This window comes from Dreissena polymorpha, chromosome 2, assembly GCF_020536995.1.
Source record: "Dreissena polymorpha isolate Duluth1 chromosome 2, UMN_Dpol_1.0, whole genome shotgun sequence".
Lineage (NCBI taxonomy): Eukaryota > Metazoa > Mollusca > Bivalvia > Myida > Dreissenidae > Dreissena > Dreissena polymorpha.
In genome coordinates, this window is record NC_068356.1 from 52,125,167 (window position 1) to 52,149,767 (window position 24,601).

The 24,601-nt window shown below is 33.0% G+C and overlaps 2 protein-coding genes across 3 annotated transcripts; one reads left to right on the plus strand and one right to left on the minus strand.

The window, feature by feature from the left end:
* The first annotated feature begins 8,815 nt into the window (after positions 1-8,815).
* On the plus strand, positions 8,816-14,453 carry LOC127867018 (putative nuclease HARBI1). Of its 2 annotated transcripts, none has more exons than XM_052407936.1 (6): positions 8,816-9,566; positions 10,425-10,564; positions 10,780-10,974; positions 11,332-11,404; positions 12,484-12,665; positions 13,307-14,453. In XM_052407936.1, exons 1-6 carry the CDS (start codon positions 9,477-9,479, stop codon positions 13,521-13,523), a joined length of 897 nt encoding a protein of 298 aa, XP_052263896.1. In that variant the 5' UTR covers positions 8,816-9,476; the 3' UTR covers positions 13,524-14,453. The 2 variants fall into 2 exon arrangements, with proteins under 2 accessions (XP_052263896.1, XP_052263895.1); XM_052407935.1 differs by having other exon boundaries at positions 8,816-9,217.
* LOC127867022 (uncharacterized) lies at positions 14,392-18,974 on the minus strand. Its single transcript, XM_052407948.1, has 8 exons — positions 18,598-18,974; positions 17,733-17,799; positions 17,158-17,253; positions 16,768-16,831; positions 16,009-16,053; positions 15,597-15,647; positions 15,346-15,402; positions 14,392-14,841 (listed from the first exon to the last, which is right to left on the minus strand). Exons 2-8 carry the CDS (start codon positions 17,781-17,783, stop codon positions 14,657-14,659), a joined length of 549 nt encoding a protein of 182 aa, XP_052263908.1. The 5' UTR covers positions 17,784-17,799; positions 18,598-18,974; the 3' UTR covers positions 14,392-14,656.
* Between the last annotated feature and the right edge of the window lie 5,627 nt (positions 18,975-24,601).

A 24,601-nucleotide genomic window follows, 5' to 3' on the forward strand; every position in this document is an offset into this window, starting at 1 on the left:
AACATTTGGTATGTTGATATGTATTGTATATGTGTGTGTGTGTGTGTGTGTGTGTGTCTAAATGAGAAGAAAACATAACGTGTGTATGTAATTTATATATGTGATGCTAACTGTTTTCTAAGAATTGTTTTATAATATTTATTGCATAGAGAATATGTATACATGTGTAAAGTATTAATTTTATAGGGCCACTAGAACGCATCATGTTTATAATTGTATGTGTGAACATAACTTAATTTCAGGTTATTATATATTATTTCTATATGATATATGTGTGTTTGTTATTGTTTATTTTCAGGGCTTTAAAACTCTTGATCCAATCTACACTGAGTAACTGTGTTTCATCCAGAACAGTTTATTATGAACACTTATAATTTATGAACCATTGAATACAATATTATTCACAGAAACTGTTTTAAGTTGTTTATAATGACCGAAATGAAATTCGACAAGAAAGTCCAACCAGAAATATACTATATTACACATATTAAATCATATCGTTAACAGTTTTACAGTTTACAGACCAATCCCACTACTTACGATCAAATTACACACAAAATAAACATATTACACCAACACATGCTAATATTATTTTTAAAATAGAAGAAGTCACTTTCGATTTCAATGTATAAAATGTAACTTTCGATTCAAAAATATAAATTAAGTTTAACAGCGATATTATACCTTTTATAGAATATTCGCGTTTCAAGTAGAAATGTTAAGCATAAAATGTGGCTCGTTATGGAAGGGAAAGACCGCCAACATTATTCATCACCAGAAATGTTGCATGTGATGAATATTCAGCTCATTTGTTTAACAGATAATTTTTCAATGCTTAAATACAACATATAATATATGTGTTGTACAATTGTTAAGTGTAAAATGTTGTATGTTCCGGTTCTACAAATTCACATTACGCATGTGTAGAATTGCACTTTGTTATTGAAGTAGATTTGCCGTTTGCTAAACTTCAAAGGTTCAAATGTTGAAATACACACATGTAACTCCATAAACTACAGATCTGAAAATTAAGATATCGTATATATAAAGTCAAAATCTTAATATACCTAATATTATAAATCATAATAATGAATAAAAGATAATAGATCTATCTGAACGTAAGTCGATGTAAAACTACATTAGCATCTTGAATATTTTTAAAAGTTGTACGATCCGTATTAGTTATCTGCTACAAGTCAGCATCTAACAAGTTTAAACTTTACAACTGTTCAGAGCACAAGTCGACGAATCACAATTCAACATTTAACAGGTTAATGTTATGTGCAGACTTGCAAAACAGATTCTATATAGCAGACTGTAATTTAGCGTATATTCCAGTGTGTATTCGTCATCAGAAATCGAGTACGTTTAGCTTGTTGGAATGTGTATTCTCCGAAACAGATTTAGATGCCGACTGAACTATTAATTGTATGATGTTTATTCAATAAACATCATTCGCCTTCTAATTGTATGATTTTCATTCAATAAACTATATTCATCTTCATCCGTACAATCTTGCTATATTTTTTATTTTCGATTGAGAACTAATGGAAGCCCTATAAATCTGCACCCAGTTGATATTGACATATGCTTATACGATATTGTGCATTATATGGTTTATTCAAGATACAATAGACATTACAGTCCACGTTTACACATGTATGTTGAATATATTTATACAAACAAAATGCATTCAAGGGGTCGTCAATAAATACTAGTTCATGGCATGGTTGATCATATATAAACTATATTATGTTCTATACATATATTGTAAAAAGATACACGTATTTCAACATAATGTTAACATAAAAAGCGCTATTGACAGCGAGAAGTAAACGTTTCTGACATATATATTACTTAAAATAATATGTATAGACATTTCTTTGCATAAATGCTTGATGAACATACATTTTTTATAATATCATTGTATATGGAACATTCAAACAAAAAATGAAATTCATCCTCCAAGACATAGCAATGTTAACATTTTCTTTCCTGGTATGGTATATATTCTGGTTTATGCCATCTGTCTGACTATTTCTAATCTATGTGAAGATACTCTTAGTCGGCACAGATTAAACCTAAACTTATCAATAGTAACATCATTTAAATAAGGCTGGGATTCAAATTTACAAAAAAGATAATAACTTACTGCTATTGATTAATTACTCAGTTCAGACATCCAATTCTGTATAAAAGCATCATTTAATCTGGATTTAACAGTAGATAAAAATAACTTATCATCACCTACTCCTTGGTTTATCCATGCATAATGCAATCCCAAGGACTGCCGCAAGTTAAAAACAGATTTAGCCCATGTTTGCATATTTGGTTTACTTATCAAAATGTTACACATATGTAAATATATGCACTAAACATATTTATGGTCTTCTTATTGGGTAACTTTAAGACTATACCTTATAACAGTAACTGCACGTCTCACAATTAAGTATGTTCTACCAAGTTCTTCATACACAAAATTATTTTGAGTTTGAATTTTCACACTTAATATTTTGTACAGAAACTTAAATGTACTCTCACAAGTTTCATCGATTCATTTAAGCGCCATATTTCTGAACCATAATTAAAAAATTGGTAAAACAAATAACTGTCATTTGGTTTGAATATTGATTGAAAGACAATTAAGTTAATATGAATTTAATTTAAAAACCGCTTTTGAAGCGTGTCGAGCAAGAGTTTCAAAAGTACTTGCAAATGATCCTCCCGTGGTAAATACAATTCCTAAATATGTAAAAGATTTTACAATTTCTATAACCTCGCCCGCCTTTATATGCAAAATTCATATTTCTCCTTAATTGTCCACCTTTTAAAAAAATAATAACTTTAGTTTTATTTGAATTTACACATAGTTTCCACCTTTCACAGTATTCTTCCAACAAGCACAAACCTTTATTAAGTTCTTCCTCCGATTCAGCCATAATTACAATATCATCTGCATATAAAAACATTAATACTTTCAACATTCCAATATCAATCCCATTAAAAACCATTTAACATATAATGTTCCTCAATATCATTCAAATACATAGAAAAAGGAACGGTGATAAAGATTTACCCTTTCTCACTCCCAATAAACAAGAGAAGTCTTCATTACTTATTCTATTACCTAATTTGATTCTTGATTTCACATTAACATACATAGATTTAATCATATTTATCATTTTTCCTCGAACTCCTAGTTTCAAAAGTTTATACGAGATAATATATCGAACCAAATAACCGAACGCTTTAGTAAAATCCACAAATACAGCATGCAATCTCTTTTTTCATTTAGTAGATAATTAATAACACCATATCATACAAAAATATTTTCAATATTAACCATGTTTTGTCTAAAACCTGCCTGTGATTCTATATAAACATGATAATTTTCTGCCCAATTATTCAGTCTATTGTAAATGACTTTAGTAAATAATTGTCCAAATGTACTTAATAATGTAACCCCCCTGAAGTTGTTAACATCATTTTTGCTTCCCTTTTATATAATGGTACAATAAAACCCTCACTCCACATAACAGGGAAATGTCCATTTTCAAACAGCTTATTAAATACTTAGACACAACTTTTTAAAAGCTACAACTGTGAAGCCCACATTAAAAAAAAATCATTGAGTAGATAATCAGGAACACTTGATTTTCTATTGTGTATTTGTTTACAGGCCTTTATAACTTTTTGGTCAGAAAATGATACATTTAATTCATTAAACATTATATTCACTTCATCATTTAAAGTTATGTGTTTAAAAAGAGAAAATATCTTCATCGTGTTGGTAAAATGAAGAATTCGGATCATTTATTGATTTAAAATAGTTAAAAAAATCTTTGCTTTTTATGTTGTGTTTATTATCTCTAACACTAGTATTTCTTAACATTTTCCAATATATATTTGCATTACTTAGTCTTGCATTTTATAGTTTCAGTGCTTGATATCTGTTATAATTTTTTTTCTTTTTTCGAATTGTACTTTTATTAAAAATTCTTGAATTCGCCGTATGTTTTCTATTTTCATTTGTAGTAAAGTTTATGTATACATTCAGCAGGGGGTGGATCGTACGCAAGTAACTGGCGTGGCGTAAGTGAGAAAAATAGTAACTGGTGTTCAAAATGGCGGTTAACGGGCATAACGGGTGAATTGTGAATGTTTTCGTCGGAGTATAATAAAGGTTTGTACATTTACGATACTTATTCGACATAATAATTACGCGCAGGATGATCTACTGATATCCGTTTAACCTCGGTTTAAATCCTTTCTCAGCAGCTTTTATGGAAATGTGGACTCAAAAACCATTATAGTTTACCTTTTTATGAGCACCAGGATGCTTCCAACAGGCAATCGCAATATATGTATTAACATTCATAAATTAAACTCTATTTTAATAACTGGTGAGCACAGTACCCCCTCTTTCAGTAACTGGTGTTTATTCAAAAAGCACACTAAGTATGTGTATATAAAACAAGGCTTGAAATCACCAACGTTTAAGTCTGATTTATAGACTCAGACTTAAAATAGAATCAAAATATCATTTTATCTACAATTCGTATCATACAATAAACACATTTAATATAAAGCGATTTACACAAATACCACTTTTCATTCATTATTAAAGCATGATTTAATATCGCTAGATAATTGATTGAAAATCTCAGTCTGAGTCTATATTTTAGCCTTTCAACCTTTGTGAATACGGGCCTTTGTTCAGTTACAATTCCATTCCTCACAACTATGCTTTCTGCGTTTAAAGATACCATCGGTATATTGATGACTACTTATAATTCTTTTAATTTCAGTGAATTGTGAAAAAAGGTCAAATGGTCCAGGGAAATGCAAATGTATTTATTTGTTTGTCATAAAGACAAATCTATTGTACATGAATATATCGTTTGTGATTATTAAGAGCATTTACCGGTGATTCCACTTTCTCATCTACTTGTACACATAGCTACACATAACAATACGTTTTAATTTGGCCGAAATGTTTATTTATTATATGACTATATATGAAACATGAATGATTAATTGATAAATCGGGACATGGTAGAATAAACGTATATCGTCACTGTTTCGGTATTTGCTTTTCAAAAATCTTTTATAATAGTATTTAATTGTGCCCTTCGAAGAAGAGGGGGTATATTGTTTTGCTGGATGTCGGTTGCTCGGTCTGTCTGTCGGTCTGTCTGTCGGTAAACCAGTTTGTTTCCGATCAATAATTTATCAACTATTTAACCGATTGGCTTGAAACTTTACATGTGCATTTGCCTTAGACAGTAGATGACCCCTATTGAAATTTGGGTCACTAGGTCAAAGTTCAAGGTCACTGTCGCAATAAGTAGGAATATTGTTTTCGATCAATTGCTCGGCAACGAATGAACCGATGGATTGATACTTCGCATGTGCATTGGCCTAGGCCAGTAGATGACCCCTATTAAAATTGGGGTCGCTATGTCAAAGATCAATATCACTGTAACAATAAGTGTAAAAGTCGTGTCCGAGTTATCCGATTGTCTTGATACTTCACGTGTGCATTGGCATTGGACAAAAGATGACCTGTATTGATATTGAGGTCCTTAGTTTAAAGGTCAAGGTCACTATGACACTAAGTGTTTTATTGGTTTCCGTTCGAAATGTCATCATATGATTGAGTGATGGTTGTCAAGGCCCCCTTTTTGCGGTGAGGGTGCATCTGTGTCCGGCAGCGGATTATTAAAATTGTTTACTTATTTGTTTTTATTTTCGCTGTTAAACGCGAAAAACATTGCTTGTATCTGGTTTAAAACTTGTATGGTATGTCATTGGTATATGAATTGTTTTATAAAGGGCATAATAAACTCCGAGATAAAACACGAAATAGTTATACAAAAGTGTATGATAAAATATTTGTGAACGATATTTGTTAACGTTACGGTATAAATTTAAATTTGAACAAATCAACACAATAAAGTTCTTAAGTTTGCAGGTTGTGTAACCGAAAGCAAATCAAAATACTTCACAAATGTACTTTTCAGGGGACGTTTTTGAAGAATGGCACGGTACAAAACCAAGAGTCGTCTAAGCCTGTACAAAAAACGGTCGAAATGCAATGTTGTACAATCTGATCGAACAAAAACGCCTATTAAGTCACCTTCGGCAAAACGACAATGCGTTGTTAAATCACCCGATTTTTATGCAAAAAAGGTTAACTATACACCGACATCTTCAAAGCGGAAACGTTTCCTTTCACCAAAACACCAAGCTAGTGATACTTTTCTTAAATCCCCTTCGGCGCAGAAAACAAATCAACTTAAATCTACAAAAATAAATTGCTATTCGGCAAACATGACATAAAAAAAAACCAAGATTACATATTGATGGTAATTGAACAATACAAGCATTTTCTTCAACAGAATTTAGATTCTGGTAAAGCTGGTATAATGCAAATCGACAATGACAACACTAGACTGCAATATGTTGAATCTAGTACAAAAGCAATTAGTGCAATAAGCAGTGTCATTTAAGATCTACGCATAGCATATTCTAAAAAGGCAGTATATCTTAAGTCTGTTGATAAGAAATTGAAGGAAACGAATGATGGAAAGTATAAGTTCGTATCTAACAAAATGAAAACAAAATGAAAACAGGTATGTTTCAGCTTCGCTTTTGTATGAAAGGCCTGCTTGACACGATAGATGGCGTATCTAGTGCATGTTCCATAGTAAATGATGTATGATATTTGTACAAGAAAGACTTATGTAACTGAACAGTACAACCCAATTACAGAGAAATGCAAAATAAACTTGAGAAAGAAGAATTACCTTCCGAATATATTAAACAAAGATCACCTGAGTGGTTTACATTACGTGATTTGGTAAAAGTAACTGGAAGTGTTGCTCATGATAGTATTGGTTTAAACACTTTGAAGGTGCAAAAAGACTTCTTTGAGCTGAAGTTGTGTGCAAAGCCCAATACAAAGGAGGTTTCGGAAGCTTCTAAATTGGCGATGAACCACGGATCTACCAATGAAATAAACGCAATAGCCACGATTGTTGGAAAAATAATGCCAGTGTTTTATCCTAACTTTACATTTTATGAGGTAGGAGCACACAATATTAGAGATAAACACGGTACGCCTGTAATGGTAATTTCTCCAGACGGAGCGCTTCGATGCAATGGTAAGATAGTATCAGTCGAAATTAAATGTCCTTGCAGTGAATTTTTCGGAAATACACCCGTGTTTTACAAACCAAAAGAAAGACAGATTATCCAGTGTCTGCTTGAAACACACGTCCTACGTGCTGAGGAACACATTTACAGTAGTTGATCCAAGGAATCAACCATCGTGTTTCGTTTAAGGCCTAAACCTGATTTGGTCAAGTCAGTGATTGATGAAGTCATTGATGTGTATTATGCAGACGTGCCTATGAAGCCAAAAAAACTCTCAGAACGTGCTAAAACGTCGAAATCGGAAATTAAAGAATTTGCTGACGAAGCCGACTTCCTTGGTGAATTTCCCTCCCTATTATCAAATGCGTTTCCGAGAAATGAACAAGATATTGATGAGCATGACATGTACTATCGCCAGCAAAGTGATGTCACAAACGTAACACAATGTTTGAACGACATAAACGACCTGATTGAAAATACCCATAAAGCAATAAAACTATTGAATGAAGCGTATCAATATCAGAAGCCGATAGCTTCTGAGGTACTCGTGTACCTCCTTAGTGACATGAATAGACTTCGGCACCGGGAACTAGACCATGGCATACCCATTGCATACCTGTATAAAGGGTATAGTTTGACGATTCCGACAAGTAGGAAAATACTGGACAAAGTGCTGAACGAATGCAAGAAATTCGACATACATGTGCCTTGTATAACTTTTGATGGCCAATTTTTCAAACTTAAAGACTACGACAGCGATGATAAGCCCCTGTCTTTATTCGTTTTGCAAAGACAGATATGGTCCGACATTACGAAAATGACGAAGTAACAAATTATCGATCATATCGATGACATGTTCCAACTCCCGAATTATAAGATAGTAACAGAGGCGGAAATAAGGGCTAACGGTGGATTGCATACAATCCGACAATTCTTTGCTGTTCATAATTCAAACGAATTGTGTCCGCCTATTGTAACAGCTGTTGCGACTTTGAAACAAAACAATGGGTCAAATGAACATGCTTCAAATTCATCAGATTTTTCCGATACCATAAGCACGGAAGATGCTGTGGGTTTTGATGATGAGGTTATAGAAGTTCTTAGAAGTGTAGCACACTCATCCGGTGAGTCTAATGATATTTCAACCAGCAAAGACAGTGATTCTGAGACAGGTGGTTCCAATAACGAGAAAGAATATGCACGCAAACAGTCAACTTTTGTACTTATCTCAGAAGATAAACACCGTGTTGCTTAGGAAACAGTTATAACACTTGCTTATGGCGATAATGAAAACATTTTGAAAGTTCTTCAGAACTCTAAACAAAAAAATGGCACGGGACTGATGCCAAGAAAGAAACATCGTTGTATACCTTCGTTACATTCACTTTGTCTGAAATGTCTAAGAAAAAAAGAATACCCGAAAGAAGCTGTAGCAATATCGTTTGCAAGATGTATTTGGCCAACGAAAAAGAGTGAATGGCTGAATAATTCGCACGTATCAGAATAGGTCCGTCTTGAACAGGACTAGGACAATGTTCGCACAGAGACGTTTCTGAAAAGTACATCATTAGTTCCCGTATATTCACCGGAATTTTCTGGCGAGCGTCAGCAATTGGAAGTAAGGGTAATGGATGAGACGCACATCCATACAAATCTGGAGCCCGTCTTATCAACGATCGTACGCCAAAGATAATCGTAAGAAACGGCTAAGATCGTCGTACGATTTTCTTAAGATTTTACAGTGTCTTATGAAAATTCCCATCTTACCTAAATCTTACGATTTTGCCTAAAAAGTTACGACTACCTCTTGGCACTCGCAAATATTGCGATATTCGTAAATATGGCGGAATTTGTTGCGTTGTTTGATGTAAACGAGCAAAACAGACGCAGACAAAGGGTTTTCCGTGAACGTGTGAATATTTTGGATGAATTAAGAGACGAAGAAATCATCGCACGATACAGACTGAGCAGAGAAGCGATTACGTACCTGAATGAAACATTGAGGGTAGATTTAGAACCGAAGACAAAAAGATCAAACTCACTCTCATCTCTTACTCAGGTACAGACTAAATTATTTTACGGGTGCATGTAAAGAAATGTTCACTGCATTGTAACCAATTGAACTGTTGGGAATCGTCTTTGATAAACATGCGTTTTGTAGATATGGATCAATTTGTGTTTGTAAACAAAATAAAGTTTAGCTAAAGAAACTTCAGCGTACAGTTTACATAGTATTGACAGGCCTGTATAAAGTCGCGCCAGTCAAAAATCATAAAAAGCGACATTTAAAGTTATGGTAGCCAGAACTAAATAAAGTTATGTTAAGTATCATCAAACGATCCGGCAAAAATGTTCATTATCTAGCGCCAAGTAACAAAAATGCTCTTTATGTGTTGCATCTCATACAGGTACTGTTGTGGGTTATGCATATATATTATGTCTATAAACGGCATAAAGACATGAACTATTTAACTGTGTTATTCGGACGGTGTCAAACTCGGATTCTAGCGATACTATTTGAATATTTCTTGGCAAAGGTGAACGCATCATCATATATTCCAACCATTTCATACTTTTCATTTGATTTTACTGCGGTATCAATGTATTCTTATAATACGATATTGAAATCGTAAGCAATTCACTCTACATTTTGCCTAAATGATTGATTATACAATATGCTCATGAGGTAAAATGTATTTGTGAGTTGTTACTATCAACAAAACAATGGAGCTGTGGACACTCAGATAAATTGAATAATGTGTAGCTCAGGAAATAAAGTAAACAGGTAAGTACATTAAACAAATTATGAATGTTACATGTAAATGATATACATATGGTAAACTATTGAACAACAACAATGTGCGGGGCACATCAATATACTAAAACGTACCTGGAAGTTCTAATGCTAAATTGGTAGCTGTCGTCAATTTTTTTAATTTAATTATATTCACATTTTGTGTTAAATGGCCTTTATATTATCAGAACTCGTACTCAAACAATCATGTTTATACATTTTTTAAATATATATGTTTGTTTAACATAAACAGTATCATTTTACAGTAATCATTTGAGTGTTTGAGGACATCCGATTAAGGGCGGGAATACAACTTGGATACAGTGAGTCTAATACCAACCGTGTACGTTTAAGTATATTGACCATACCCGGGGTACATGTAAACATACTATAAGAGTACACGGGGTACATGTAAGTAGTACCCGAGCCAACAATGACCAATCATGCCTAAGTGACTTGTTTCTTTTTTTAGGTTCTAATCGGGCTTCGGTTCTTGAGCAAGGGTGATTTTTTTTCTGAGGTTGCAGATATTCATGGTGTCAGTAAGCCTACAGCAGCTCGATGCTTCCATGTTTTCATTGATAGCCTGAATCGTCGTCTACATAATATCAGGTGATTAGGCGTCAAAAAAGTATTTTGTTTGCCAATATCGCCAATTATGAAAATGACTGTCCCGTAATTCATGTAAGCTAATCATACAACTTAAAAATATTAAAGTTTAAGAAAGAGTTATATATTCACTTTAATATAAGTACACTTATATATACATAAATGTATATAAATATATATAAAGAAACACACTATGTTGATCAGCTGAATCATTTCAGATTCCCAACTGAAAATGGCGCTATGGCACTCTCAAAACAAGACTTCTACAGGCGGTGTAGGATTCCAAACGTTCTCGGTGCTGTTGATGGGACTTTGGTTCCAATTCTAGGCCCTTCCGAAAATGAAGAGGCATATATTTGTAGAAAGGGGTTTCACGCCATCAATGTGCAAGCTGTTTGTGATTCTCGAATGAAGTATGATTTCTTTTCTTCACTATAATCATATACTTATATTTTACTATTTTTTAAGCAATTGAGACATATTTTTTGTTATGAACTTTAAATAATTATCGTTTTGATGATTGTGCTGTTGAGAAAATCAAATGCATGGTTAACCTTTGATGATCATTGTGAGTCCTTCTTGCACCGTGTTGTCACCATGTGAACACTGAAAATTAATCTTTCCTTGCAACTTTTAAAAACTAATTGCAAAAGATTTAAGCAATTTGTACATTTTTATGTTTTAATTCTATATAATGTTCGTTATTTTGTTATAGGCTATAAGTCACATTTGTACATGGATTGAAAATATGTTAGTATTATTGATTACAGTTTCATAGATGTAGTTGCAAAGTGGCCAGGTTCGCAGCATGATGCTTCCATTTTCAACACCTGTGGTCTAAAGGTATAAACTCTAAAAACACAAATTCAATTGTTCATTTTGTCACTGTATGTTAATTCATTTGTTATCTCCACGCTTTTAGGAGAAAAAGTGGGGATTATGTGGTGATATCCGTCTGTCTGTCTGTCCCTACGTCAGTCCTGGCCGCTATCTCCTCCTACACTATTAGAACAAGAACCTTGAAACTTGCACACATGGTCCCTATGAGCATATGTGCGGCGGTGACAGTTATGTTATTATGATCTTACCCCTGGGTCAAAAGTTATGGGGGTTGGGATGGGACCGCGTCAGAGGTTTTCCTGCATCCGAGTTTCAAAAAAGGCTCATAACTACTGTGTCCCTTCAGATATTTATTCTGAAGATCATTTCATTTAACATTGTAGGCCAAATTTAAAATAAATTACATTAACAAAGGAACAATAATAAACACTAATGCATATTAATACTAACTGTCAGTTAATGTATTTACAACAGGTTACATTTATAGTGTATATTGATGAACAGACAAAGGTGAATTTAAATGCCCCTTCCACATTCTTCGAATTGCAGGGCATAAAAAAGGAAGTTTTATTTCAGACTTCAGTTTATAAGAATATATGCTTTAACCATAAAATAAATTGTACTGAAATAATTGTTTTTTCATCTTGCACTCTTTGTACCATACTTATGGTTCTTCAAAATCCTATCTACATGTATTCAGCAACACTAAGGTTGCATTTGATATATACAAAATTATAAATTTTCTTTGCTGTCCATGGATTTATTATACCCCCACAAACGAAGTTAAGGGGGGTGTATAGGAGTAAACTTGTCTGCCGGTCGGTAGGTCCGTATTAAGTGTCCTCTCTCTAATTCAAGTCACAGGGTCACTTAGTGCGTTTTAAACATTAAACACCAGTGTCCGTTGTTTTTTGTGAAGAAAACATGCGAAATATTTTGTGTCATTGCAGAATGTGGGGGTATTCGTCATGTTTGTGACAAAGCTCTAGTTATTTTTTGTTGCAATTCACACTTTGAAATGCATACATACACACAATAAATTAAGCCAATTAACCTACCAAAATGATTTTTTATGCATTTAGGAACACCTGGAAAGAACACATGCAGGAATTTTGCTTGGGGATAGCGGATATGGCCTGAGAAGATATCTTCTCACACCTAAACAAAATCCCATGACAGAGTCTGAAAGGCGTTACAATAATTACCATGCCAGGGGAAGAGTGGTTATTGAAAGAGCGTTTGGTGTGCTGAAATCTAGATTTCGGTACGTGCATGCATTTATATTAAAATTTACAATTAAAGAAAACCTGCAAAACTTATGTGAATGATCATTATCTTTATTAATAATATATTTAAATAACGTTAGCAAAATTTAACATCATTATCTATGAAAATAACATAAGTTACGCAATTTATTCATACAGAAACAATTAAAGGGACTGTCAACCACGAATGACGAAAAAAGAAAAGTTAAAAAATACCGTATTTGTTTACAAATATTAGTTTATATTGATAAAAATATCACGAATGGTATATTACATTACTTGAAAAAGTTGTTATTGTCATTATATTCTGTAATAAAATTTTGCAATGTGAAATCAAAAGTACATCGCGAAAATAGTTTACATAACGATATGCACACTATAAATAACGCAAGTAGATTGATCATTATATATATATATATATATATATATATATATATATATATATATATATATATATATATATATATATATATATATATATAATATATACAATTCATGATGATCAATCTACGGGCGTTACTTATAGTTAACTGGTAGTTACCTGGTAGTCATTTGTGGTTGACAGTCCCTTTAAGTTTTTACCATGTTTCATAATTAACTAAGAAACTCATTTTTATGTAAGCATAACTTGTTTCAACAGATGCCTACACAAATCTGGTGGTGTACTTCCATTCAACCCTACAAAAAGTTCTCATGTTGTTGTGGCCTGTATGAAGCTGCATAATCTGTGCATAACGTTCAACGTGAAGGAACCACAAGATGCAGTCCATGTGAATGAGCTGGCAAATGAGGATGTCTTAAATGAGCATGATGACAATGCGCATTCATTTAGACAGGCAATCATTAACATGTTTTGAATGACTGGTTATAAGCACGTTGTAATTTTGTATAGCTGTAGTTAAACAATTCAATTCAAATTGATATGAACTGTTTTGTTTACATAAAAGTTTACTGTATTTATGCCCCCCTTCGAAGAAGAGGGGGTATATTGTTTTACACATGTCGGTCGGTCCGTCCACCAGATGGTTTCCGGATGATAACTCAAGAACGCTTAGGTCTAGGATCATGGAACTTCATAGGTACATTACTCATGCCTGGCAGATGACCCCTATTGATTTTTAGGTCACTAGGTCAAAACGTAAAGGTTACAGTGACTCGAAATAGCAAAATGGTTTCTGGATGATAACTATAGAATGCTAACGCCTAGGATCATGAAACTTCATAGGAACATAGAATATGATTGGGCAGATGACCCCTATTGAGTGTCAGGTCACTAGGTCAAAGGTCAAGGTCACAGTGACTCGAAACAGTAAAATGGTTTCCGGATGATAACTCATTAATGCTTACGGCTAGGATCATGAAACTTCATAGGTACATTGATCATGACTGGCAGATGACCCCTATTGATTTTCAGGTCACTAGTTCAAGTTCACAGCGACTTGAAAGAGTATAATGCTTTTCTGATCATAACTCAACAATAATTAGGTCTAGGATCAAGAATATTCATAGGTGAATTGATCATGACTGGCAGATGACCCCTATTGATTTTCAGGTCACTAGGTTAAACAAATTATTCAAACAATGGCTGCCACTACAACTGACAGCCCATATGGGGGGCATGCATGATTTACAAACAGCCATTGTTATAGTTACACATTTTTCAAATGACCTTTCAAAATATGACATTTAGTTATTAACTTATAATGAGTGATCTTGTGATAAAAAAAGAGTTGCCATTTTTTTATTTAAAAGTATTATGCCAGCAAATATATAACTTTAAACCATAATTATGTATGTGTTTGTTTTTCTACTAACAACAACTCATTATTAATGAAAATTATTTTGTATCAAACCTGTGCACATTGTGCCACAAGGCCTAGAGCTTAACTATTTGGCATATAACATTGTGTATATGCACTTGGGCACTTGCAACAGCTAAGAGGCATCTGTTGTAACAATCTTTTAGGCAGCTTTAATTTATAATAAAATATCAGTTAAAAAAACTTGACATAACATTGTTGCTGATCATGGCATCAGTCAGCTTGTTAACAGATGCTGTTAGCTGTTGCAAGTGCGCAGTCTGTTCAAGATGTGCACAGATCAGTTCTTTGAGTAGGGAAACTTTTTCTTCTTCAAGTTTGACGATCATGTCCCGTTGACTGCTTGCTGATACATCTGTAAAGTCAACAATTCCATTACAAGATAGTCAATGATGGCCCTATGAAGGTCACCTGAAAATTGTTTTATTTCTACAGACAGAAACTTTTTTGTAATCAACAGCAGAATCATTAAAACATGTTAAATGCTACTGGAAACTGTCATGCCTATAAAATGATAAAGGCACACAACAAGAGTATGCTAAAAATACACATAAACACTGCACAAAACCCATATATTTCTTTTAAATAAATTAAATTGACGAAGTCATCTACATGACTCCGTGTAGGAATCACTGAAGTACATGTAAGATAACAAACATGTTCAATTTAATGATAAAAAACAAGTCTGACAGAATGTTGGACGGACAATCATGTCGAAACAAAATATATCCATTTTTTTAGGCTGAATTATAAAATCCATTTTGATTTGTTGCATAAAATGTGGTTATCAATTCCTAAAAAACATCTTTTATCTAGAACTGTATTTCAAATGTAAAATATTACATTAATTACTATTTACCTTCCATTTTCTGTCTTTTCTTTATTTTTTCAGACACTGATGCTTTTCTTTCTGTTTCTACAAATTAATTAAATGTTTTTATTAAAAACATGTACATAAACATAACTGATTTGTTCGAATTGTCAAGTTAGAAGGCAAACAGTTGTTAATCATTAACATGTTAAAGTACTACATGATTAATTTTGCAATTATATATACCATACATTCTCTTGCAATTCTATTACATGCTAATACTTGAAAACAAAATTTACCTGGCTCATTGGATACTTCTCTTGCTGGGCATGATGCCCCTTGGACTGGTTCTGGAAATAAAATTGAAATTGCAAATTGTTTAATGCACAGGCAAGTTAATCAAGTTTATGGTTTAAAATTTGCATTATATATATTTTTTATTTTCATAAATATTTTTGGCTCTCATTGGGGGAAATGTAAGTGGAAAAAAATATAAAACAAGAATTTTTGACTATAAGGTAGAGATCATCAATATTAATATCATAAGTATGAATCAATTTTTTTTACATATGTTCATTAATGACAACTGAATAAACAATGTACTTTCAGTGTTGCATACATATACCCGTTATAAAACTTCAAAAAGTGTTATTGATATTCTGTACCATTATTAATATTTTTCATTGTATCTTGTTTAAATAAGAAACATACCACTAATACTGTTAGATATTGATGGAACATCTCCTTCTTGAGCATCTACAACAAACAGTTCAATTAAAATGCATATGAACAATTGTATGAAAATACCATTACATAATAGAAATATTAAACCATAAATTAATCAATAATATGCATATTCTAAGTGGAGAAAGGGCCATAATTCTTACAAAATACTTGATACAATTGTCTGCTCTTGTTTATAGGTTTGGGTCAGGTTAATAAAGAAGTATGCAAAATATAAAAGCCATATGTCAAGGGACATAAGAAATATTTGAGGTGGTATAACGCAAACTTTAACATGGATTTATCAATAAGATGCATATTCTAAGTGAAAAAGGGCCATTTGTCTTACAAAATACTTGATACAATTGTCTGCTCTTGTTTATTGGTTGAGGTCATGTTGGTGAAGAAGTATGCAAAATATTAAAGCCATATATCATGTGACATAGGAAATATTTTAGTTGGTACGCAAACTTAAACATTCAAACGCTCACGGGAACGCCGAACCCGGGGTGAGTAGGATAGCTCCACTATATATATTTCATATATAATAGTCTAGCTAAAAATGAAACATTTATCGCCAGTTTGAGACACAATATGATATACAATTCTTGAACTAATACAATAATCCAAAACATAATTTACAATTGCAATTAAATTTGTGTACAATAGACCCTATATCATAGGCAAAGTACTCAAGATTCATATATTATTAAGAAATTTGCTAAGTATAGTAAATAGCATATTTACCAGCAAATATATCAATAGCATTCACTATTCCATCTATTGAACACTTCGGGATAACTGTTACAACCTAAAATTATAATTATAAATCAATCACTTAATTTCTAATTTTCTTTTGATATAGAGTGTTAGATTCAACGGATACATTAAAGTATTAAATGTATAAAAATATGTCATATGACAAAAATTCAATTTAAAGAAATGTTAACTTAAGTATTTAAGTAATGGTAACACAATGTCAATGGAATGATTAAAAAAGGTTTTAAATAGAAATTCTTATTAAATAATCACTTCAGCTAACATAATAAATGTTATCATTTCGATAGATAAAAACTATATAATGTTTAATGTCATCATTCCTGAAATAATTAAGAAAGAAAGAACATGCATAAATACCTTCTCTTCCAGGTTTGTCAGACCACCTGGATAGGGCCCACCGCCTGTTCTGCCCAGCTCTTTTTTCATAGATTGTGCCTTCTTCTTTGCACTAGACTGAAATAACAAAATAATTATCAGAGTGATGTTCTAACTGAAAAAAATTATGACCCCATGTTATATCACATTCATTATATATTGAACCAATATGAATTATTATGGGTCATTTATATACCATAAACTATTGTTTTATTAAATAAAGAATCTTTTGAATTAAAGCCTAAGGGTTAATCAATGACATTGCCAATAATAATTCTATACTATGTATTGCAAAAGTAACATCTCAGAAATTCTTTTTTTAAACATTCTAGGTTTTTAAGATTACATAACATTGTTTTTGCATGTTGTAACTCTAGGAGTATGACAATTTTTAGCAAATTCACCAAAAAACTTATATCTTGTATTGTGTTTGTCCATTTGTTCTTGCCAGTAAAAAATGACTAAAAAATGTGTGTTTGTGTATATATATTATATATATATAAATATGTAACATATTTTATTGAAATTAAGCATGAAGTAAAAACTAAGATGTATACCTTTGTGTCAATCCATTTCTTTTTCACTTCATCAGCAGTGCGCTGACACATTGATATGCTGTTAATCCTATCAAAAGAGCAAACAAAGAAAATAAAAACACAGGAATTACACATTTGATACTTTTTCATAAAATTTAAGTGACAAAATTCAACAAACATAATAAAAATTTTGGTATCTGACAAAAAGTTAAATGAAAAATATCATACAAGATGATATATGATGCATCATAAACTATCTTTTCAAATTAGTAAAACCTACCACATAATTCACTGATAATTAATCCACTATTTTCACACAATGACCTAGAATTTATTCTAGGTCTTTGATTCACAGATACAAATCATTGAAACGCCTTTGTCATTCGTTCATCATGTACAACTACAGTAAATTATCGAGCCTGATGTAGCATTTTATCGCATAGTGAGGAGGAAACTAATCACAAGATATATCTAATATAAAATGTTTACCATTTGATTAGAATTATCATTCCTTATAATTCTAAAAAAATAATAATAGCCATATGTGGGCTTGACACTAAATTCTACAGTTTGGTCTCCAGAGGGAACCCTGCCTATTAAAATTGGAGCAAAATCCTGGGAAAAACTGGTGTCCCTCACCAAAATTTGGGGGTCTCGGTTTCCCCGGACACTGTTTGTGTCGATGCCTGCAAGTAACTTTAGGCTAGCAAGTAACCTGTAAATGTAATATTGACTATGGTCCCTTTTTAAATGGTAATGAGACTATAAACGATGAAACCACTATCAATTGCAAAACACGTTTTGTTTTTAAATTGTAATAGGAATTATGTGATTAAAAAGGAATTGGAGTGTTCATGACAGTATTCAAATCGTATCTATACGATACCTTTCTGCTGTCTTTTCCCAGAAAATGGCTTTATCTTTTGCCGATATTTCGTTGCTAAATTTTAGGTTGATCTTCCGGCCAGTTTCGCTGGTGCACTGTTCTATTAAAATCTCTCTTTCTTCTTCTGTCCAGTTGATTTTCCTTTTCTTTTCTTTTCTTTTCTGCCATTGTCAACTATGTTCGTCTGGTTGTTATGACAGTTACTCGCGTAATACCTTCATCGTGAAGAGTTAAGCGATGACTTAGTGCGCATGCGTTATTTCCTTACGATTCGTAACTTGTCAAGTTCGTACGACGTGTTTGATAATACAGTCGTACGGTAAATCTTAAGGTGGTCGTACGCTCTTTTGTTTCGCTGCGATTTTATAAATCGTACGATCGATGATAAGACGGGCTCCGGAAGTCAAAGCTGATCAAAAATGGACTTGGTGATGTAAAAATTGATCCTTGGAAACAAGTAGCTCAGAGTGGAAAAAATTATCTTCGCCCAGCAATGTTAGAGGTAAGAGACGACGGAAAAATATTACATCAACAAAGAGACCCTTTCGTTAGAACAATGTTTGCGGAAGATGTGCAAGAAGAACTGCTTAGGGGTGGTCACGACATTGAAGCGCACTTTTGTAAAATTTTGCGTCAGTGTCATGAGGCTGAAGATCAGCCAGTTATTCCAGGTGAAAGGTGTGTAAGATCACTCAAACTAAAAGCATGGTTGATGAACAGGTATGACCTCGCCGCATTTCATCCACCTTCTCAGTACGTGAACGGGATCCCCAGAGTAACGTTCGTAGGGCTTGTTTGTAGCATAGATGCACATATACAGACTGGTAAAAGGAAGTGCCTACAACTGGCGGTCAGTTTCTACACTAGTGGCAGAGAACTTTATGGGTGAACTAGCCGAAAGGGCATCAAATAGTAACGGCGTTCCTTCCGATGCTATGCCTGCATCAGATATGGGAAAGATCTCTCAGCTGCATGCTATGCGATTAAAGCCTGGTCGGTACGTACACATACATTATAGTATAATTATTTTACATAATTTTAAATAATACAAGAAATATTTGTTAATCTAAATGTAGATCACAGAAAAAACATAATGTTTTGTCAAATTTGAAATCGCGCCCGCGGTTATCGACGTTTAATAACAATTAGCCGTATTGCCCATTTTAAAATACGATCGAATTAGCATTCACTTGATTACAAAAACGTTGATCGTTCTTAACATTTTTAATGTGAATTCAACATCTTTATGAACATAAGGCGTATTTTTGTCTGAACTAGATTATGTATTTAAAACTATTACTGCTTTTTTATACAAAAGTCTAGAAACAGTATGTGCAATACATAACTGACAAGTATATCGTATAGTTATGACGTTCGAAGATAGTGACAACTTTATAAATATCTGTGCTGCTTTATATACATTCATAATCAGTTTACAAACTGAGAATAATGAAAAAATAAAAGTGTTTTGCAAATATTTCATTAAACATTATTTTAATTCCAGTTCGTTTCGGATGAAGAGAACCAAAGCACGCCGCTACGAGACGACTGATGACGTCACGGAGGAGATGCGTCCGACTGAAATTGACAGTAGCCACACTGCATTGGACTCTTCGAGGATAACACGAATTGTTGCTCGGTATAATAAGCACCTTTTGTTTATTTATCTTTAAATGCTTCTATTGTTATATTCAATGACACGTCTATCAAATTTAAAATAAATAGACGAACAAAACAAGAACTGTCTCCAGAGGATGACACATGGCCCCGATGATATTAGAGAAATGGACATGAGTCGTACGCACGCTTCAAATTTGTTCCAAGCTATTTCAATTCCATTGATGAATGACAAGCATGCGGACTGGAGACACCTATTAATGCACACTCCTTAAAAGTCTAAGCGTGCCTTGATTTTTGAGACAGGCACTGGGAACTTGTGAGCGACATTTCTGACAAGGTTATTTAAATAATTACATTAATAGCAAACATATGGACCGGATAAACATATAAATGCACACTCATGATATATGACCTTGAAAGTCTAAGTGTGATTGTGACCTATGACGTAGGTACCTGGATCTTCCGCGCGACATTTCGCTATACTGTTCTTTTGCATTTGAGTCAGGTTATTTTAAAATCCGTCCATTAATGGAACAGATATAGACAGGACGCGCCTATCAATGCAAAATTATTCATTATGACATAGACAGGCTATTTGTGACATTGACCTTTGTGATAGGGGCCTGGGTATTGTGCGTTACCATTCCTCTGTGCTATACATGTGTGCCAAGTTGATTTAAAAGCCATAGATTAATAACAAAGCTATGGACCGGAAACACAATTATGGACAGACGTACAGACCGACAGACGGTGCAAAGACTATATACATCTATCTTCCTTCGGGAACATCATAACGCATGATTTAAATTTAAATGCATTTTTGGGTTTCTCTCTCTATGCTACAAACACTTATGTTTCAGAAACCATGAGTTTGACATAAGGGCTCCGCACAAAGGAAAGAAGGGAACAATAAGCCACCTCGGTGGAATTCCGAAAGGGGTTCAGTCGATACGGGAACACTTCAAAGTTAATGAATAAAAAATACTACCTTCTTTAAGACTTGGAATTTCATCCAATGATTTAAACAAACTCTAAATAAAACAAATAATGCTCTTTTCATAATAGTAGAATTAAAGTGACTTTGACATTAAAAAGGTATTCATATTGAAAATGTTGTTTTAATCATACATAAATTATTTTGTATAAGCAGAGTAAGTAATGCAACGGATATAATTTCATGTTAGCAGTATTTGAACATGACATTATTTTATAATACGAGTTGTTTAGTGTTTGCCCTTTTCTGAAATGTCAACATTTTATATAACCGTACAAAATTTATAAATAATTGTCTTGTAAAATAGTCAGATATGTGTTTGTTAAGGTATTGTCGAATGTAATACAATAATATTTATGTTAAAACATATTTTTGCAAGTTGCTTACCTGCCCAGGGTTAACACAAGACTGCTAAGCAATTGTTTATAACAGAACAACTATACGTATAGCAAAAAAAGGCAACATTGTTCAATATCTTTTTGTGCGGTTCAGATTGGATATGATTAAACTTCAGGAACGATGCCGGTTGTAAACCAGTAGCATACAGATGTATATTTTATTCTTAATCTTAACTTGAAAAAATGCGTATCACGCTGAAACGAGTAAGAACATGTAATTGTTATACATTACAATTTTAGCCTCATGCCAATTTTAGGTGATAAAATGCAAACGTATTGGTTTTTTGCTTATTTAGAAAGTAAACGTACAACCCTGAAAATTTGAACAAGTAATAATGACTTAATAATTATTATCATTAAGGAATATGATCCCTCTTTTTTCTCCAAACAACTTATCTCAGCAAATAGTGAATGGAGAATAACCCACATTTGATATATGTGTTTAGAGGTAACTTCACAATTGTCCTTGAATAATTAACCATGATGCTAAAATATGTTTTGTATTTATTTATAAAGGCATTTTCAGTGATTGAGTTGTTTAAATTTAACATTTACCATTTGGTATTGTGCTATTTTTGGTAAAGACTTGTCTAAGTTAAAAGGAGTATTTCTATATTTTATTCCTTACATTGTTATATCTATGAATACACTTTAGTTATCATAGTCCCTTTAAAATAATCTGGGAACAATATTTGTCTCCCGGAAATCATGCAAAAGCTTTGTCAGATAATGTGCATAAGAGACAAATAACAAGAGTCAACGAGGCGTGTTTTCTTATTTAAAGTGTTCTCGGAATGTTGATCAGTATGAGATTAAAAGTAACTAATATTTGTGTGACACGGTTAAAAGTTGTATTACCCGTTTTGTGGCTTAAATCCGCGAGACAAGTACAGCGAACTATAAATATTAACGTTTTTTTCTTTATAAATTGAATTGCTGGTAAAACTGTTCATGTTTGTGTTTTACATTAATGCATGAATCTGTATAATATAATACACATGAACTGTTCCATACAAATAAGACATTATAAAATGTACTATATTTATTGTTACGTTTATTAACATTTAAATAATGATTCAAAATAAATTAAAATAAATGTAAAATGACTAGGGACACGGGAGCCGCGTTCTGAGAAAACTGGACATAATGCTTGTGCGTAAAGTGTCGTCACATATTAGCCTTTGCAGTCCGCACAAGCTAATCAGGGACGACACTTTCCGCTTTTATCACATTTTTCGTTTAAATGAATTATCTTATTAGGAAAAATCCAATTTAGGCAGAAAGTGTCGTCCCTGATTAGCCGTGCGGACTGCACAGGCTAATCTGGGACACTTTACCCACATGCATTATAACCAGTTTTCTCATAACACGACCCTCGGTATTAACACACACTGTGTTACTATTTACGAATGTAATAATAATGAAAAATAAAATCACATTACTATTTGTAATGATAATCACAGCGGTTCGGAGGGGGGGGATATTTATCACAATAAAATGTGAACACACTCAGACTCCATGCCAACTTTAAACGACTAGAAAAGTTTATCACGTTATTAATGTACGGTTTATGTCACTTATATGAAACTTAACTAGCACCAAAATCCATACTATATAAAACCTTTGCATGAATTCCAACACAAAATATGTTTTAATATATTAACAATGAATATCCCGAAATCCGAACACTATGTATACATGTTTTTTGATTATCTATGTGTCCTTGTACTATAATCACAGACAAATTTACAAAATCACATATTATTGGAATGTACATATCGGGAAAAAGAACAAAAACAAGTACGCGTATACAAAAACAAACACTCATTTCCAGAATGTCTACTCTTAATATAGAACATACAGCTTGTAAACACATTGTTTTTTTTAAATCAACTGTGATAACTTAATTTAATCATTATTAAAATCTGTTTTTCCTATCCTATTTATAAAAGAACGGATGTGTAATACAGTCAAAATTATGGCCTAAAACATGTCATACAATCAAAGCATATAAGTTTCAAAACACTCGAGAAAAATAACTTCAAAAAGACTGTCAGTGTTGATTTCCTGATTATTAACATTAAAACGACGATAAAAGTCAAATTAATTAAATGAAACAGTGTCATTTTTGGTTTGAATAGGAATTTCGCTAATTAAGCTAAAACTGACACTCAACTTTACAACAAACAATTTAAACAATGAAAAAGTAAATAGTGAAACAGTGGCAAAAATTGTAGTTTTACAATAAAGGGTGTTCGAATTACCCTTGATCAATTTCCACACCACATTGCTTAACATGATTTTTCATGCAATGCTTCCATTTGAACATTTTTCCACAGACGTGGCAAGACAATTTGGAAGCATCGTGCTTATTCATGTGCTGTTTCAACAGCCTCATTGTCTGAAATGTTTTGGTGCATGTTGCATGCTTTCCTTCTCCATCGTCCGGAGGGCTGCATTTGTGTATTCGAAAAATTGATGGGGTTTTGCATGACTTCGAACATATTTTACATGTGTATTTTTTTCATCTGAATGTGAACTCAAATGTTGTTGAAGTGCGTATCCCGACTGACATGGCTTCGCACACACTGTACATGAATGCTTCGATGCCTTGCCTCGGTGAATCTCATTTTCATGCTTGTAAAGCCAATACGTCGTTGTGAACTCCTTCCCACACTGACTACAGACTTTTGGACCATCGGTGTGGTAACGGGTGTGACGTTGCAGAGATTTGTTACACTTGAATGTTTTTCCGCACATAGGAAAATCGCACTCGTATGTGGAATCACTATGAAGCTGCATGTGCCGCTTTAAAGAGTATGCACATGATAATGCAACACCGCACACTTCGCATTCAATTTGATCTCCGTTGGACGATTCCATCTGTAATAACGCATAAAATAAATCTCCTATTATATATGATTAAAGTCTCACAGATTTAATAATGACGTTGTTAGACTGCGTGGAATACACATTCAATGACTCCCTCTGT